Consider the following 19792-nt stretch of genomic DNA (forward strand, 5'->3'; position numbering starts at 1 on the left):
ATTATAGATTTAAAAAAATGTTTGTGATTTTCTATGTGGATTTCAAAGAAAAGAAATGCAGAGATCAGGGGAGCTGTCTCAGTAGAGTGTTTCAGGAGGATATAAAATTAACCAGGAGAAAACGAAGCAATTATAGTGTTTACTAAATAGTGCACAAGCGTTAGAGGGCTAACTGGAAAGTAGAAAAACATGGAATTTAAGATTTGAGAGCTAGAATTTTAATTTTTTTTGTGATGACAATTTAAGGGTGACCATAGCATTGGGAGGATGACGCAAAGTCTGGTTAAAGGTTATATGATCTGAAATTTGTGGCTGTAGTTTATCTATGCTATAAACTGGGAAAGTTTCCAAAGGCATGGCCGTTTTCCTATTTGGTCTATCTTAATTTCTATGTTTTCTTCAATTTCAAGTGTATGATTTATGGAGTGTATGGGGAAGTGGTAGGATATTATACCTAACGGTAATGGCCAGAGGGCTTTGTGCATGTGTTCTGCATTTGATCACCAGCTCTTCATAAAGCTTCCCTCTGTCCTAGGCATATACTTGGCCTGGCAGTACAGAAATAAGTGGATATATGTTCTATTCTCAAAGAACTAATAGTCTAGTAGGCAGCGCAGAAAGAAGGCACACATATTAAATCTCTGACGTTTTGTGTTGGAGACAGGACTTCTGAAAGAAGGAAAGTGAAGAACTTCCCTCACCTCCTTTCTTGGGCCTAATCCTCATCTGTCTTCTCCCACCTGCCTACCATGCTAGGCTTGAATGGTACTCCTTTCCAGCCAGCCACACTACAGCTGACAGGCATTCCTGGAATGCACACAGGCCAAGCTTGGATTGCCCTGATTTTCTGTTTCCTCTACTTCATCTCCATTGCAGGCAACCTCAGTATCCTCGCTCTGGTCATTCGGGAACCTCCTCTACACCAACCCATGTACTATTTCCTCTCTATGCTCTCTCTCAATGATTTGGGAGTGTCTCTATCTACACTTCCCACCGTGCTTGCTACCTTCTGCTTCAATTACCGCCATGTTGGTTTTGATGCCTGTCTGGTCCAGATGTTCTTCATTCACACATTTTCTTTCATGGAATCAGGCATACTACTTGCCATGAGCTTTGATCGTTTTGTGGCTATCTGTGACCCACTACGCTATTCCACTGTGCTTACCAATAGCCGCATCTTGGGTATGGGTCTGGGTATCCTTGCCAAAAGTTTCACTACCCTCTTTCCTTTCCCCTTTCTTGTAAAAAGATTGCCATTTTGCAAGGGCAATGTGCTACATCACTCATATTGCCTCCACCCAGACCTGATGAAAGTGGCATGTGGAGACATCCATGTTAACAATATCTATGGGCTCTTTGTGGTAATTTTCACATATGGTGTGGACTCAGTTTTCATCCTTCTGTCTTATGCATTGATATTGAGAGCTGTGTTGGTTATTGCATCACACGAACAGCGACTCAAGGCACTCAACACCTGCATATCACACATCTGTGCAGTACTGGCCTTTTATGTGCCCATAATTGCTGTCTCCATGATCCACCGCTTCTGGAAAAGTGCTCCAGCTGTTGTTCATGTTATGATGTCCAATGTCTACCTGTTTGTACCTCCCATGCTCAACCCCATCATCTATAGTGTGAAGACCAAGGAGATCCGCAGAGGGATGCTCAAAGTCTTCCATAAATCTCAGACCTGAGAAAATTGGCAGACCCAGAGAGAGCTCTGTTAGAGGAGAGACTCATACTTGAATGCTAAGTTTAAGAATTTTGCTAAAACAAAGTAGAGGCCTCAAGCTTTCAATAGTTATGAATTTGGAATCAATAAAATAATCTAATTTATACGATGATGAACTTAGTTATTGTCCAGTGACTATGAGAGTCCTTCTACTAGTTTCTGAGAATGTTATAATGGTGAGAATAACACATTGTTAAATGAACAGATCTACATGTCGAAAGATGTAGCAGCAGCAACTGAGGCCCTGAAAAGTGTTGTTTATTTTTTCAGGAATAATAAAGTCCTGCAGGGAAAACTGTCTTGAACAGAGGGGATTCTAAAATCTCAAAGAATGAGGTGAAAAATTTAAATACGGAGGATTGGTATTGATATATTTGTAGAAATGAAGGCAAACTATATGAGGTAGCTAGGGCATAGCTGCTGAAAGCTGACGGAGGTTAGATAGAGCGTTCCCTTTAGGATGGAAGGATGAAGGGATCATTTAGGTCTTGCCAGAAAAAAAAATTGCCCGAGACAAAATATTTACCCATTAACGTTTGGAGCCTCCACTCTTCAGTTGTGGTCCAATAAACAAAACGGCCATACCTCATAGCTTTTCAGAGAACACATGGCTCCACACTCACCTTACCAAATGAGGACTGAATTAAGTAAGAACCTGATGACTACAGCTTAGGAAGCTTAGCAGGTATCTTAAAACTTGCCAGGCACTAAGTGTTGTGTGTAAGGTAAGAGTGGTAGGACACTAGCACTTTGGAAACACGGTTCTTAGTGTGTGATTCTCACACCAGCATCATGAACCACACCTGGAAGTTTGTGGGCCATGCCAACTCCAGGGACACTTCTCTGAGTCCATGAAACAGAGATTCTGGAGAGTGGACATAGAAATTTGTGTTTGAATAAGTTCCCTCACTTACTCTGATACGATTAACTTAGAAGAGTACCCTAGAGTATGTGGGCAAAGGCATAATTTCTTTTGTTCAATGACGAAGCTTCCTCTTGAGAAGCTTGAGGAACATGTTGCTAAGAAATTATTCCAGTCTAGGGGATGGTTTTTAAAGTTAGGGGAGACAGAGTTCATCTCATTAGTGTGGTATCTGTGGTGAAAAAAAGAAAAGATGGATTGCCATCCGATCCTCATGAGGTGATGGAGGTTAGAAGTCATCTTAGCTTCAGATGAGAGTTTGATGAGCATCCTTCTGCCACCTCACACTGGCTGCGCCATGATACGTGCCTTCCTTTCCTCACAGTCTGGATCATTGTTATCTAAATCTACCTGACATGGAAAAACTTAGATGGGGCTTTCAAATAAGTAGACAGAATTAAAGAGAAAAGCAAGTTAGCTTTTGCAATTAGATGAGGGATCAGAGAATTCCATGTATATAAGTGCCCTGAGAAATCACTCACTCTACTGTAAGGCATTCTACTTACACTTAAAAGGGTGCATTTAATCTATTTAAACTTTCAAATTATGTAGGAACCTCATGATTTCTTTACAAATACTAAAATTTTAATACAATATTCAGTTAAATTTTCTGAGTGTATATTTCTTTTACTGATGTGTTTGTAATATTATTTTCATTCAAATGTATCATGTTCTTTGACCATCTGCACCCCATTACTCTCTCCTATTCTCTATTTCTCCTGATAGTTCCCTACACTTCCTTAATATCCCTTCTTCTACATTAATATCATGTACACGTGTGTGCTTGAATTACATGTAGGGGAAAATAATAAAGTTTTCTTTCTGAATCTGTATTACCTTTCCATGAGCACATAAAACAGTTTATGACATTTTTATATAGATGTTTTATTTTATCTGGTTTCATTCTTACACAACCTCCCCTTGTCTCTCCTCCTCCCTTCAATTTGTTTTTCTTTTTCCAAATAGCCTCCTTTTGCTTTCATATTACACACAAACATGTGCATATGCAAACATACACATACATCTGGGCACACATGCACACAAATGCATGTACACACATACGTTTACACAATACACATATGCACACTTACACATATGTACAGATGCACAACAGGCCATATAATATTTGCCTTTATTTTTTCTTGTCCCCTTTCTACTTTCCTTTAGAATTCTTTCTCTTCTCATAGTTGTCTTTTTATTTTCATATAATCTATACATTTCATTTCAATTTACCCTCAAATCTAGACTCTTCATATTGGAAAACATATTTGTCTTTTTAAATCTGGATTCTTTTACTTTATAAGATGAACTCAAGTTCATTCTATTTTTGTGAAATGACACAATTTCACTCTCTTTCTCTCTGATTAAAACCCAACCACATGAATATAACATACTTTCTTTATCCATTTATCTGTTGATGGGTGTGTAGGCAAGTTCTACATCTTGGCTCTTGTGACTAGTGCTGCAATATGCATGGATGTGCAAGTGTCTCCCACAGATTGTCATTTACCAGAAACATTTTGTGTCAAGACTTCCAATGTATTGTGCTATGCTAGATATTGCACTGATATTATAGTGTTATCAATATCTAAGTGAATAAATATTTGAGATTCTTTTATTTATCTACTCACTCGACAGAGATAACTATAGAATCTTATAAAAGGACAAAAGCCAAAGGTCATTTGGGACATGGTAGTCTCACAACATCCCATAAATTTTGAAATCCGTGCTTCACCTTTCCAGTCTCATGTGTGATATGAAACTCCTTTCCCCATGATTTCATAACTTTATAATATTTTTTGATCTAAGTACTCTTGAATTACACATACAGGATTCACACTCATTATTCCGGCTCAACAAATAGTGTAACAACACTGGAAGCAGGCATTATTTCCACCTGTTCTTCCAATATTTCAGAGCTTCAAAGGAGGAGAAATCTCTTTGCTAAGCTCCATATTCCTCTCCACTGTCATTCAGTACTTGACAGATAGAAAAGGTTGCCTTCCTTTCATTCTTTCCTTAACAAGGCTTCATTCCATCAGAAACCAAAATGAAGAAAAGGTAACATGAAATAGTTAATGAGAAGAACAGAAACTGTGGGGAAGAACATACTGGCGGTTGGGAAATTGGGACCTGCCTCAGGGTTTTTGGTAAGGGTATTATGTGCACTACATTCAACTCAAGTCAAATAAGCCTTTTACTTCTCACTCGAGTATCTGTCTCTTGCAGATACTTACTTATTCTATGAAAAATGTTCCAAGTAGAAAGAAAATTAATTTATTACTATCATGATATAATAAGAATACATGGGTAAGACTTAACCAATATGTCTGTAAGTTTGAATCTCTTCATTGCCCTGAAATGACCCAGACCTTGGGGAAGTTGGTGGAGGGGTCAGTGGGAGATGAAAGTATTGAATTGGGAAAAGAAAGGATACATGGGTAGCCAAGATAAAATTCTCTATTGCTTAAATCCTGATGTTGGTCTTGGACTCCAAGTTCCGTTCCCTTATAACCTTTATGTTTTGCCTGGAAACTGAAACTGTTGAAAGCTCACTACTCAAAGATCATGCCTCTGCCTTCCAAGTCCAGTTTTCTTTTTGAGCTGGCTTTTGCACAGGTAGGGGAGTTACAGGTAGTGAGCTCAGAAGCTTTTTTTCTCCATCTTCATCATATGGAAGGAGCTGAAATTCTCTAGATCTCTGGAGAGATAGGCTAAAACCTACCCAAGGGAATTTTTTTTTAAGTTCTTGATTTCTATTCCCATGGTGAGATCTCACCCTCTCTACTTCCCAGCAATCTTTAGCATCACAGTCGGACAAAACAGAACCCTAAAGACCCAGGTCTCTGGGAAGCTCTTGTTTAGATATATAAAGTCCATCATTGCTTTTCGGCTAGTGGCAGCCTGAGGCCACTGTGGAACTGTTGTGAACTTTGACCATCTGTAAATCTAAGGATTCCTTCATATAGCCCTCTCAGGTAATGTTGAGCCCATGCTTCCTTGATGTGTGTACAAGAAGTGTGTTCTTATCCATCACTTTATTGACTTCTCAGGTTATATGATTTGTGGTCCTGTATTGTTAAATTTATGTTAATGCCTATGTGTATATGAATAGATGCCACAAGTTATTTAGTCCATGATAGAGAGTTTTAAGACAACAAGTCAGCAACTCTCATTATTATATAGGTTTTCTTTAGAAAGAGTAATACAGATTCAAGTGCCCTATAGTTTTCCAGGTGGCTTCAGTTGGGATTATGAGAGGTGCTTTTAGTAATGCAGATGGGATGATGATGATGGTAATGAGGATCTGTCATATTTCACACTAATTCACAGCTACGAAATTCTGTCACAAAATGGTGAAAATTATTTTGCCCTCAACCTCAGGCCTGAGGTCTTGCAGAGAGTGGAAGAAACTTTAATCCCATTCAGCAGGTGCTACCAGCATTTCTCCTCACTCCCATGTGTGCTTGCTTGCCTTTGCATATCTCTAATGCCCTTAAGTAGCTTTAATTCTAGGAAAGCATTTGTTACATGAGCTTCAAACTACCTTCCTGTTACCAACCTTTCACTCTTCTCCTCTCTTCCCTGGCCCTACTCATCTGCACTGAGGTCCTCTCTGTTCTCTAAAGCTCCCTTTATGGCATTTGTTTTTTTGACTTAAAACTCTCTATCACAATTGTCTAGAATGTGAAACCCAGGACTTCCAGTTTTGACTGAGCATCACATCAGAGCTTTGGTCCATCTAGTTTATGCTTTTAGTTTTCAAAAGCACACTTTGGAGTCATAGTCACAGGAAGTGCTGTGGAGGTACTTGGTCAGACGGAGCATGACCTCAAAAGAGTTCAGAGTCCAACAGGGAGGACAGAAGTACAAACGCAGCATGTGTTAATCATTTTAGTAGGGGCGGGTTATGGGATCTGTTTGTTTTGTTTTGTTTGAGATGTGTCTCTCTATATATCTGTCCCTAGAACTTTTTATGTAGACCAGGCTAGCCCTAAACTCAGAGATCTGCTTGCCTTTGCCTCCCAAGTTCTAAGATTAAAGGCATGCACCACAATGACTGGCTATGAAGTCACTTTTTAAAACTGAATTTCACAAGTTTTCCAAACACTCTCATTGAAGACATAGTCACAGGTTTTATCATTCACTCAGATACCACAGCACTATATAACACAAATGATTAAAACAAAAAGCAAAAGCAAAGGAAGACCATTTGCTGGGAATTACGCACCTCCCAAGTATAAACTCTGTAGCCAGCACAGAATTGCCTCTCAGCTCCAAATGATACCATGGCAAGTTTTCCTAAAGAAAACTGGATATCAATAATGGGAAAGAATAAGATCCTCAGAACAAGAAACCTGAATGATGTTTTGGAAACATTTCCCTTTGTGGCAATAAATAGTATTAGAATATTTTTTAGAAAGACATAAAGAATCAATAGAAGACGGACACAATTCTGAATTGTAGACTGTCCTAAGAATTATGTAGAAATTTGTAAAGTATTAAGAAGGTAACTTTGAAAGAAATTCGTTGCATGGACAATATATGAGTCTGAGAATTTAGGCTTTAAATATAAGAGAATATTTGTTTTCAAGAATTTCAAGCATATTGCTGAGCAGAAACATCATAAAATATAAACAGTAATTGTCATAGAAGGTTACAAATACTGAACATTCTGCTGAAGGAAGACTATCACTGTTAAAATATTAAAAGTCTATAAAATATTATAAAGGTTATAATTGAGACAGCTTTTTATTTATGCTTACATAATATTATGAAAAACTGTCAAGATGCAAACTCTGTATCACATTATTGATTTGTGTAAAATTTATTAACCTGTGGGAATCTTGACAAGAAAACGTAGATGTTAAAAGCCAGATACTTTGAGAAGTAGACAAAATAATTTAGTATGAGCAATATGTAACAAGTAGAAGGAATTATAAAGCACCATATTGAAACTCTTAGTTGTTGCTTATATATTCAATTATTCAGTCAAAACCTAAGCAATTATTAAAATTTATTGGAGAAAATCAGCATTCTCCCTTTTTTTCTGATGGAGTTTCAGTCTAGTAGGAGATATAGATACTAAACTAAGAAATACACAGCAAGATATATACTCACAGATTAAGATTGATATTTTCAGAGATATTCAGTCCCAGAAGAAGAATTTTCTCTGTAAGATAATAAGATAGGATGAAGTCAGTGTTTTTAGGGTGCACTAAATATTCAATTATTGTGCATAATTAAGAGGACCATACATGACAGTTTGGTAGCAAGATGTCATAGGGAGATGATGAATAAAGCATATAAGCCAAACTAAGTTAAGCAGTATTGCAAGTTAAGCAGATACAAAGCAATACATAATAAAGATGAGAAAAACAAAAAGGAAGATCATGTATTTCATTTTCTTGTACTGAGAAAATATTTTTTTCCATTATTGACTTCAGGCTTCCATTAGACAAACTGGTCTAACTGGACTCCAAAAAGTTATAAAACTAATGCCTTACCTAGGCGACAATTGTGGGTGAAATCTTGAGTATCATGAGGATATTTGGGTTTCCTTAAAGGGCCAGGCAGATGCTGAAGGGTGAGTCCAGCAGATGATGAACAACAAGGAAATGTGGACTTGCAATCCAGTGTGAAAGCTTACTGAAATATAAGAGAGTGGACAATGATTTGAGGATTGCTTGCAAGTGTCATTATAGTGTAAAAGACTGCCATTGCACACTGTAAGTGTGAGACACTTTTGGATGCTACATTCACTCCAAGAAATAAAGGTCACTGTATCCTGTACTTACATTATCTGGCATGGGATATTACTCAAATCACTGTGGCTCTTAAGTATTAATATGTAATAAAGGATGAGACTGTAATGTGTAAAGTAGAAGCAAGAGGACTTATGAATAAGAGACATAAGGAAGCATATTTCACCTGTCAGGAGAGCTGTTTGTTTTTAGGAAAACACAATATGAGTTGCATGGGACTTCACCAGAGCTCAGCAGGAAGACTTCAGCAATGAGAAAGCAGGCTCTCTGGCCAGTCTCCCTGTTGCCTATCTCTTTTCTGCATGGTCCTTGTTCTTCATTTTCCCTTGGCTGGCTATACATGACTCTAACTGTGAATCTTTCCATCAGAGCGGTTCTACAAGTTCTTCAGATATATAGACAATTTTACGTCAACTATGAATAATCATGAAAAATACACACAGAAGCTGTAATGTATACATCTATTCTGTTATTAATGACTAAATTCATGACTGGAATTTACTGAGCTTGCATATCAATTATATCTGTGTCATTTAATCTACTATTCACATTTCTTTTATTACAAATTTGATTTACTATGCTATCTTCTATTTATTAAGTTACATTATATCAAGCCACATCACATATTTCTAAACTTTAGTAAAAGCTCTGAGTAGTCCCTTGATGGCCAATTGAGCCGTTTATCTGCATCGTCATTCAGTCCATAGGGTCTGGGTCAGACCTCATTTCACAAGAATGCATTGTCAATAGGTTTGCTTAACTATGTTTTCCATTCAGAGGAGGCATGTACATTTGTAGTTTCACTCAGAGTGTTAATTTCCAGCCTTCTCTTTTAAAGTCAGAACCTCAATTTAATCAATGTATTTCTTCTTGTCTGGAAAGGAGTGAGAACCCACGGACATGATTTCTTATCTAGGTGTTCTGGTCTCCTCAGATTTACAGTCCTAGGTATAGATTTACAGTTACCGAGTGACATTTCAACTCTGTGGTGACTAACCTAGATCAAGGAGGGATTCACTTTTACCACCTTAGAAAACCAGAAACATGAGCCCTGACTATCAGTTTTCTCTACCTTCTAAACATTTATGTATGAGAATAGTATACCTTCATTTTATAAGAGAACAAACAAAACAGCAATCTCTCATAAGACTGAACAATCTGAAATGCCTCTTTGACATGCAACAGGTGAGTACTTGGGACTCAGGGGACCAGGGGATGATGAGAATATCTGCTATGCTACTTCACCCATCAGCTTTCTCACCTCCTTTCTTCAATTTTTACAGTGGAGGCTAATAAGCATGACTCAACAGGTTTGAGCTAACTTCAGTTTTTTTTTTAAACGCAGGTGAAAACTTATCTCTACTGTTGGTGTCATGGGAGCAGAGAACAATGAAAGTCTTGACCTCCTATCAATCTTCCTGACTGGCATCCCAGGACTGGAGGCTCAACATGGCTGGCTCTCCATTCCCTTTTTCGTCATGTACATGGTTGCCATTGTGGGCAATAGCCTAATCATGGCAGCAGTGCAGGAAGACTCAGCTCTCCATGAGCCAATGTACCTGTTCCTCTCCATGCTGGCCATCACTGAGGTGGGAGTCTCTGTGTCCACACTGCCCACTGTTATGGGCATTCTTTGGTTTGATGCCTACAGAATTGACTTTGATGGCTGTTTGGCACAAATGTTCTTCATTCACACTTTCTCTGGCATGGAGTCAGGAGTCTTGTTGGCCATGAGTTACGACCGCTTTGTAGCCATCTATAATCCTCTGCGCTATACAGCCATTCTAACCATGCCTCGGATCATATCCATGGGTCTGGGTATTACACTAAAGAGTGTTGCACTCATGGCCCCACTTCCAATTCTTTTAAAACAACTACCATATTGCCACATAAATATTCTCTCCCATTCCTATTGCCTCCACTCAGACTTGATCCAACTGCCTTGTGCAGATACTAAGCTGAACAGCATCCTGGGGTTGGCCATTGTCCTGGCCACTTTTGGGCTGGACTCACTTCTCATTGTGGTCTCTTATGGGCTCATTCTTTACACAGTTATGGGTATTGCATCTGGTGAGGGTCGGAAGAAGGCACTCAACACATGTGTGTCACACATCTGTGCAGTGCTTATATATTATGTGCCTATGATTGGTGTGTCTGTGATGCATCGTGTTGCCAAGCATGCATCACCAGTGATCCATACACTCATGTCAAGCATATATCTGTTTGTGCCACCAGTGCTCAATCCTATCATATACAGTGTTAAGACCCGTCCAATTCAACAGGGAATTGCCAACTTGTTCTGCAAGAAGAGATTGATCTGAATCACACACTCAGAGGGTGGGGATTATTCTTGAATCTATAAACTCTGGTTGTAATTCTCCCATAAGGAATGTTTTCTGTTAGGAATTTTTGATAAGGAAAAGAGAAATTCAAAGCATTACTATAAGCTTTATTCTGAATGATAAATGTAATGCTCACATCTTACATTTTACTGACATACATGTCCAACTTTTCTTCTTTAATCAGATATGCTCATTGAATGTAGGAATAGTAAATCCATCCTTTATTCCATCCCAACTCTTACAAAATAGCCAGTGAATATTAGTTTTAAGATGTAATGATACTTAAAATAGATAAAAAATTTCATTTTTATGAATTCCTAGGGTTAAGTGTCCTCCTTAAGGATGGTGATTCTGGAAATGTCCCTTTGAAGTAGTATACTTTTATGTTTGTCACCAGATATTCATGGTTTAAACATTTTCTTCCCTATGAAAGAACCCCACTTCACTCTGAAAACTGTCCATGTTTAAACAGTAAATACTTGTATGATAACTTATCCATGAAGACACATTGCTACAGAAGGAATCAGTTCTTCATCCAACCCACCAGGCAATAGTTTCCACATCTAGATTTTATGTGTTTCTAAACACTCTGGGACGTACATTGACTGAATAATTTCAACAGAGGAATATAGTAAAATATGAGCAACCTTATATGCCCAGGCATCATGCGTGGATATCCTGTCTTCCCTCTTTCCTCATTCTCTTTCCTCAGCCTCCATCAGCTTCAGTGTGCTGTGAGGTATGTTCTGTTCTTTTGCCTGACACCGTCTCTCAGCTTCATCAGCACAGGTCCAATTTTTTCTTCTTCCTTCTGCCTGTGGTTTAATAGCAAGCATCATAAAATGGGGATGACCACACTCTCATCTTCTAAACTGCAGCTCCCTTTGTAGAGCTGGTTTATAGGTCTAGTACCAGGTCCTTAGCCTCTCTAACCTCAAGGGCTCCAATTACAATGACAATATTTTATATTTTATAGTATTCCTCCATGTTCATTTAGTTCCCAGTCACCTATACATAGTAATGCTTTGAAGTGCTAATTTTGTTTGGAACAGCAATTATAAAACTTTTGTTTATATGTACTCTAAGACAACAGAAGTCTGTCTAGCATCAGTAGTTTTAGGTTGATAGTTAATATTTATAAACATGTATGTAGTTGGTGAGAGCTCATTTTCAGAGATGATATAGCAGGTTTACAACAACTCACCATACACTTTATGCATCTACATTTATAATGATTTAATAATTGATGTCAGTGATTTGAGAATATGTTTTTAAATTGGATATTTTATTTATTTACATTTTAAATGTTATCTCCTTTCCCAGTTTCCCCTCTCCAAGCTCCCCATCCCATCCCCTTTACCCTGCTTCTATGAGTGTGCTCTCCTACCCACCTACTCCCACCTCACTGGCCTAGCATTCCTCTACACTGGGGCATCAGGCCGAGAATGTATTCTTTAAGAGATATTTACATGAAGATATTTGTTGCTGCTAACTCATTTTTTTTGAAATAGTTTTTTTTGCTTCCAACAAAGTTTTGACTGTGAAATATATTTTTGTTTTTAAAATGATTTTAATGTTCATTCTATTATAATATATGTGACAAAACATACAAGCATATTTAAATATGTGTTTCCAAAATAGCTATCCTGTGCTATATTTAACGAGCTCATGAATTTGAAAGAGAACAAGTCAGGAGGAGTGTTGGGAGGAATGAAAGGGAAGGGTGGAATGATATAATAATAAGCTCAAAAATAAAAGAAATGGTTTTTAAAAATTGTAAAATGCACTAAGCATATAATTTATGTAAACATTAGAAGTGTTAAAATGTATATATTACATAATAAATCTGGGTAGAAACTGATCTCTTAATGAGACGAATAGGTTTTGATTCCAGATAACTATTTGTTAATACATGAGACCTAGGTCGGCCTGCAGTTTACTTTCTCTTTTTCCTGTAAATGTTAATACTAGAAAGCTTGATAACAGAAATAGGAAAGTGACATCAGTGTTCTTCTGTTACTGCCCAGAGCCATTGCTGAGCGGATGCATCTGGAACCAAATCACACAGTCTATATGAACTTAATATGGAATTAAACTGTTCCTCACACTTCTATTTCCCCAAACTCCCAGCTTCTCAAACTTATTCCACTTCAGCTCTTGATATGTAGTGTTCATTTGTCTTTCCATGTAGCGTGAATATTTCTGTTTTATTCTTTCTTTAATTGGTTTACTAGTCCATGAAGTTTTTACATTATTATGGGTAGAAATTATATAAAATCTTGCATTTAATTAAATTCTAGCACTTAGCATTGAAAGAGATATGCAGCAAAAGCTTCTTGTCATTAGCAACAGTGTGAGGAATTGCTGTCTGTAGATGGAATGGATCCTTACGTTGGGTGGTCTCTGGATGGCATATTCTTCAGTCTTTGTTACATTTTTTTTTGTCCCTGTCTTTCCTTTGGCCAGGAACATTTCTGGGTTAAAAATTTTGAGGTGTGTTAGGTGGCCATATCCCTCAACTGGGGGCCATGCCTATCTACTGGAGGTGGTCTCTACAATTTGTATCTCCCCTTTGTTGGATATTTCTGGTAAAGTCATCACCATTGGCTTCTGGGAGCCTCTTGCTTCCCTGGAGTCTGAGACTTTCTAGTGGTTACTCCAGTTCCCCATCCCTCTCTGCTACATGTCTCTACTCAATTCCCTGATCCTCTGTACTTCTTTCCTGTTCCTTCCAATACCTGTTTTTGCCTCACTTTTGCCTTCACCCTCTTCTCTCCCTTCTTGATCTCTCCTTCTTTCTAGTTCCTGTGACTATTTTGTTCTCTGTTCTATGCAGGACTGGAGTGTCTATAATTTAGTCTTCCTTCTTTTTAAGCTGTATATGGCTTGTGGGTTGTATCATGGGTATTGTGTGCTTTTGGTCTAAAATCCATTTATCAGTGAGCCTGATATGGCTGTTTCCTGAGAGTTTCTACCAGCACCTGATCAATACAGAGGGCAGATACTTACAGCCAACCATTGGTCTGGGCCTGGAGACCCCAATGGAAAAGCTAGGGGAAGGACTGAAAGAGATGAAGGGGATTACAACCACATAAGAACAATACTTACTAACTGGTCCACCCAAAGCTACCAGGGACTAAACCACCAACCAAAGATATACTGGAGGGAAACAGGACTCCATATGCATATGTAGCAGAAGATAGCATTATCTGAAATCAATGGGATGGGAGGGAAACTTGAGTAGGGGGATGCTAGAGGGGTGAGGAGGGAGTGGGTGAATGGGTAGAGGAGCACTCTCATAGAGGCACAGAAGGGGGGGTCAGTGGAGATGGGGGTGGAGGGTTGGTTGAAGGGTAACCAGGTAGGGAAATGGAATTTGAAATGTAAACAAATAAAAATGGGGAATTAAAAAACAAACATAAAAAAATAAATAATAAACTAACACACACACACACACAAAAAGACAAGCGAAGGTTATAGCTCTAGTGAGCATGATTATACATTATAAGAATTTTGAGTTGGTGAAATGAAATGTTCTTTAACATATGTTCAAAACACTGTGAAGAAAAAAGAAATCGATTTATATTTTAAAAATATTTTTCTTCATCTCAAAGTCAAGTGGTTAGAGAAAAGCAAACACAAGCCTTAAAAAATACTTTTAATTTCTAGCCAAGCAATAATGTCTCTTTTGTTAGCTGGGAATATCTACAAAGCAAATGTTCTACTCGACATCCTTGCTATACACAGTTTTATGCAGTAATATTTATGATTCAGTCCATATTACATATATAAAATTAGTCTTTTTAATATAAACTTCAATCTTTAGTGAACCTTTCTCTGCAAGAGGAGGCGAGTGATTCCCTGGCGGATCTGCTTGGTCTTTGCACTGTAAATGATGGGGTTCATCACAGGAGGTGCCAGCAGGTAGATACTGGCCATGAGAACATGGACCAGTGGAGAGGCATGCTTGGCAAAGCGGTGAGTCATAGACACACCAACCATAGGGACATAGAGAACCAGAACAGCCAGCATGTGGGACAGGCAGTTGTTGAGAGCCCGAAGTCGTTCAGTCCAAGTGGCTGTGTTCAAGACACTTTTCAGGATAAGTGCATAGGAGAGTACAATGAGCAGAGGGTCTAACACAATAATGAGCAGGACCAGAGCAAATCCATACCAGCTGTTGACCCTGATGTCAGCACAGACCAGGTGAATCATATCCTGATGGAGGCAGTAGGAGTGAGAGAGAAGGTGGGAATGGCAGAAGGGCAGGCGCTTGAGCAGGAAAAGGGAGGGAAGGACAGCCAAGACACAGCGGCAAATGATGGCTAACCCTATTCTACCAATGACTTCACTGGTGAGGATGGAGGCATAGTGCAGTGGGCGGCAGATGGCCACATAACGGTCAAAGGACATGGCCAATAAAACAGATGACTCCATGAAGGAGAACCCATGGAGGAAAAAGAACTGTGCAAAGCAGGCTTCAAAGCTGATTTCCCGGATGTTGAACCAGAGGAGTTGCATGACAGTAGGGAGCGTGGTGAGAGCAAGACCCAGGTCAGTGAGGGCCAGCATGGAGAGGAAGAGGTACATGGGTTGGTGGAGAGATGACTCTGTGCGAATAACGGTGAGGATGGTGGTGTTGCCCATGATGGAGATGGTGTAGAGGCAGAAGAAGGGGATGGAGATCCAGAGATGGATATTCTCAAATCCAGGGATGCCCGTGAGGATGAAGTAGAAAGGATTGTGAGTGATGTTAGTTATTTCTGACATACTTGATGGACAGAACATACAGAATCTGCAATACATGTAAAAAACAGCACCAGTATGAGGTCATTTTTTTTCCAATCAATATAATCAAGAAGTATATATTACAGATTGCCCCTGAGAAATGAAATACTGTGTCATTCAACAGCCAGAAGCCGAACACTGAGGACTATTCTCCTATAGATTTCTATTCAAGACAAACTCATTTCTTTCAACTTATATTTCTTCAGCTGTGTATTAAAAAGTATAAACTATATTTCCTCTGATAAGATTCCTCTCATGACTGTTGAATCTGTGTATATGGATCTACACTTTCTTCTTTACTAACTAAAATTAATCTTATTAAAAATTAAAAAAATAACCAAACGAGATCAAAATTTTTGTGTCTGTTCTACCTGGCCAGTATCACAAAAAGATGATTTGTTTGTACTCTGTGATATTTACTCACATGAAATAGTGTTTAAATTAGAAAGCACCAAGATTATTTCCAGGTATCTTGCTTCAGTAATTGTCTGGATTATAATGACAATATTTTCTAATGGAGCATAGGAGTAGGACAAAACTCTCGGGGCAACATCATAGGTTTGTTTGGTGCACCGAGAGTTTGATATTTATAGGTATAGTCTACTAGGAGTGGCTCGTAGATGAATAGTAGGTCCAAGTAGACAGGGAGAAGTCATGGGAACTTCTAATCATTTGCAAGTAGCTGATAATCTAGGAGCTAATATGTTGTTGTATACCAGAACTTCAGGTAAAGAAGAAAAAAGGGGTGGGGGTTAGAAAGAAAGAAATGCTTGGATAGGTTAAAATCAATTTGTACTGAAATCTAATATTTACTAATGAGGGCCAAATAGAAGAAGAAGCTAAGGACATTAAATGGAAAAAAAAACTTTTCAAATGTTTTAGTTAAAAATTGTTTAGAAAGATATATTAGCATTAATAGAATAATAGGAAGTGAAGTCAAGATGAAGTTATCTGAGGGAAGAATTTGGAGAGCTTTGATAGATTAAGTAGTCTCACAGGGCTCTATACTGTCCTCTAGAGGATGAATACAGATCTTTTTTTTTTAAGAGAAGTATGTCATTTAATTGTACTATTCTTCAAGCTTTCCTACATGTTATTTTATACAACCTATCATCTATAACATATGGAGTACAGATTTATAATAAAAACTTGTAGGAATATTTGACAGAAAAAGGTTCATGCATTTCCATAGCAGTCATCTGGATGATTTCTTTCCAGAGACACCTGGCGAAGGTCTCTAACAATGGCACATTTTCTTTCATTCCTTTTTGCACCAGAAGGATGGTAAACGATAACTCCAAGAGTCCATCCTAGGAAATGTTGAAAATGGGTTGAAAGTGACACAGAAGTGTAGTTTAAGTTTATTATAGAAAATAACTAACAATGTACTAGATAAGCAACAGTTTAACTTGTCTTCCTCACAAATGAAACAAAGTTAATTTGCCAGATTCTTGTACCACTGACATGAAAATGAAGGAATTCCCACTATAACAGTAACTTTCTCATCAGTTGTCCCAGTGGCATGAAGTAATAGCATTGTAGGGGGATGTGAGCTCCTGATGTGAGTGCTAGGACTAAACTCTGGCCCTCTGCAAGAGCAAGTCCTCTTAACCCTTGAGTCATGCATACAGTCTTTATACTCTGTTTTGTTATTATCAGTGTTCTGTGTCTCTGTGTGTGTATGTATATGTATGGTTTTATTCTTTAAATCTAACCAATGAATGGGTCTAAGTTTTTTTTTGGGGGGGGATGTTCTATGAATAAAAACTATGGAACCCCCCCTAATATTTAATTGTTTCTTATAATTATGGAGTATCTCCATCTCGTGATTCCTAAGAGATCCATAAATGCCAAGTTTACAACTCTGGGAAAACTCACTTAAGAATTTGAATAGCATCAGTCAGAGCAGCAGCAGCAGCAGCAGCAGCAGCAGCAGCAGCAGCAACATCAACATAAAACTGTGGAGAATTGAAAACAGAAAATAAAAACAGAAATGTATTTTTTCAATTATGAAAAAAGATTAAAATATTTACAAGTCTTTTCTTCTTAAGTCAATATAATTTAAAACCCAGAAATTCTGATCCATAAAAGATAATATAGGCAAATATTTAGAAATGAAGTTTTCATTAGAAAGAAAATTATACAGTAGTTGTAGACACCAGTGAGAATGACCAAGAGAACAGTAAAGAGTAAGAATGCCCATAAACCATAAATCCAAAGACCAGTCACTGAGGTGTGACACATGCTTCCATGGAGAGGACTGTACACTGACGGATGGTGCCACATTTTCCCTGGTGAGAACCTGAGGTCAGAGCCTCCCCCTACCATGAGTGCCACCACAGATGTCAAGAGTCATGGGATGAAGTTTGCTGAAGAGCAGCTGCTGAAGCATGGATGGACTCAAGGCAAGGGCCTGGGCTGGAGAGAGAATGTCATCACCCAGGCCTTCAAGATGACACTGAAGCAAGATACCCATGGGGTGGGGCACAAGCCTGCCAAGGAATTTACAAATCTCTGGTGGAGTGATCTCTTCAACAAGACTGCCACCAGCTTGGTAGTGGACTTGGGGAAGGATGGAGTGTAGATAAGGCACCTTTCCAAGGATACCACTCAGCTCAATCACCTCAAGCCCAGCTTGCTGTATCAGAAGTTTGTAAAGACAGCCACACTAACATCAGGCGCAGAGAAGCCTGACAGATACTTGGGGAGCTGCAGTGACATTGAAAACCACGAACACATGCCCCCAAAGATTCTGACTGATGCTACTCAAAGCTTGTGAGGGGCGAACAGTACACAAGGTTGCCCGGATTGGAATCACCATGAAGGCCAAGTTTGCTCACTTGGAGGCCCAAGAGCAGGCCTCCCTTGTTCAGCTCAAAGTTTCCAAGGACATGGACACCTCTCAACCACTGGACTGACAGCGAGCCCTTCCCCCCCAAAAAAAAAATTAAAAGAAAAAGAAAAAAGAAAAAGAAGAGGAAGCAGAAAAAGGAGGAAGAGGCTGCAACAACTGAACGGAGTCTAGGTGAGGAGCTCCTTGAACACACTGACAAGAGCTTCAGGAAAAGCAAGAAGTCAAAGAGGCAGAAAGATGAGAGAGAGAGAATAGCAATAGAAAGTGAAGAGGAAGAGGCTGCAGGAGAGAATCGGCTGGCAGAACTGAGCACGGAGCAATCTGATTAATCTTCCAGGAAAAAGAAGAGGAGGCAGCGCCATGAAGAGGGGCAGGTGGGAGTCTGTGATGAAGGAGGCAGAGATGTGACAGGCGGGCCAAAGCAGTCAACAGTGGAGCAGATTCAGACTCCTGGAGAAGCAGCAAGAAGCGACAGATGTGTGGGGAGGACTTGGGTACCCCAGAAGAAGAAAGGAAGGATGACATAACAAGAAGAGAGAGAAAGGTCGGGACAAAAGACAAAAAGAAAAGACAGCAGTGCTGTGAGGAGGTCTTGGATGTCAGCAGCAAAGAAGATGGCAGGACTCGGGAAGCAGAGGATGAGGTGAGAGAAGTCAGCCACACCCAAGAGAGAGCCAAAAGTAAGACGCCAAAGAGGGACTGAGAGTCTAACACGGAACTCAGTTGACTCTTTTTCAGGGGTATTCTGGTTTGGAACAGTGTTTCTGCATACTCCTCTGCAAGCAGCTGGAGCACCAGTCTGCTGAGGGTAGCCAAAGCATTCTATGCTAGCTGAGGAGGTGGACCTGGTCCCCTGTGAAACTTCCTGCCCAAAAAGTATAAACCTAGTGCCCAGCAGCTCACCAGCTAAAGGATGGTGAAAAGAGGAATCAGGATGGAGGAATATTTAAAGGAGTGTCTCTTCTAAAAGTCTGAAAATGTAGGCTTATATGAAATGCCCCTCCACCAAGAATAGACAAACCATCATAGCTAAGGTTTGTAAAGCTCTCCTAGTACTAAGTATTAACAATCCACATTAATAGATTCATTATTAATATTTAACAACTTAGAAAATATTCTAAGAAACGCATGCTGATTACAGATGTGATTGGTCATTTGTAAAAAATGTAAAGGAAAGAAATCTGAGGTGAATCATGTTGGTTCCTCCATACCCTAGCACTTTTGCAAGGACAAGATTGCTCGTCCAACCAGGAAATGAGCCCAGCACAGTGGCTCCTTGAGGCAGACTGTCTAGCCTAATTCCAGTAGAACAGTTCATCACTCACTCTATTCTATACTGACCCAGGCACATTTCTCTCTCTCTCTCTCTCTCTCTCTCTCTCTCTCTCT

General features: G+C 39.1%; 3 protein-coding genes and 1 pseudogene across 3 annotated transcripts; 3 read left to right on the forward strand and 1 right to left on the reverse strand.

Annotated features, from left to right (window-relative positions):
* Positions 1-749: 749 nt before the first annotated feature.
* On the forward strand, positions 750-1694 carry LOC114633526 (olfactory receptor 51I1). The gene has a single exon (XM_028782090.1). It carries the CDS (start codon positions 750-752, stop codon positions 1692-1694), a length of 945 nt encoding a protein of 314 aa, XP_028637923.1.
* An 8098-nt stretch (positions 1695-9792) lies between these two features.
* On the forward strand, positions 9793-10740 carry LOC114633542 (olfactory receptor 51I2-like). Its single transcript, XM_028782108.1, has one exon. The coding sequence runs from the start codon at positions 9793-9795 to the stop codon at positions 10738-10740; it is 948 nt and encodes a 315-aa protein (XP_028637941.1).
* Positions 10741-14583: 3843 nt separating this feature from the next.
* LOC114633537 (olfactory receptor 51Q1) lies at positions 14584-15549 on the reverse strand. Its single transcript, XM_028782102.1, has one exon. The coding sequence runs from the start codon at positions 15547-15549 to the stop codon at positions 14584-14586; it is 966 nt and encodes a 321-aa protein (XP_028637935.1).
* Positions 15550-17875: 2326 nt separating this feature from the next.
* On the forward strand, positions 17876-19106 carry LOC114633563 (annotated as a pseudogene).
* Positions 19107-19792: the final 686 nt, after the last annotated feature.

Source organism: Grammomys surdaster, unplaced genomic scaffold (assembly GCF_004785775.1).
Source record: "Grammomys surdaster isolate TR1022 unplaced genomic scaffold, NIH_TR_1.0 693, whole genome shotgun sequence".
NCBI lineage: Eukaryota > Metazoa > Chordata > Mammalia > Rodentia > Muridae > Grammomys > Grammomys surdaster.

What these genes read in the sequence shown, in the direction of transcription:
- LOC114633526 (XM_028782090.1), top strand. Translation starts at nt 750, where the DNA reads ATGCTAGGCTTGAATGGTACTCCTTTCCAGCCAGCCACACTACAGCTG.
- LOC114633542 (XM_028782108.1), top strand. Translation starts at nt 9,793, where the DNA reads ATGGGAGCAGAGAACAATGAAAGTCTTGACCTCCTATCAATCTTCCTG.
- LOC114633537 (XM_028782102.1), bottom strand. Translation starts at nt 15,549, where the DNA reads ATGTTCTGTCCATCAAGTATGTCAGAAATAACTAACATCACTCACAAT.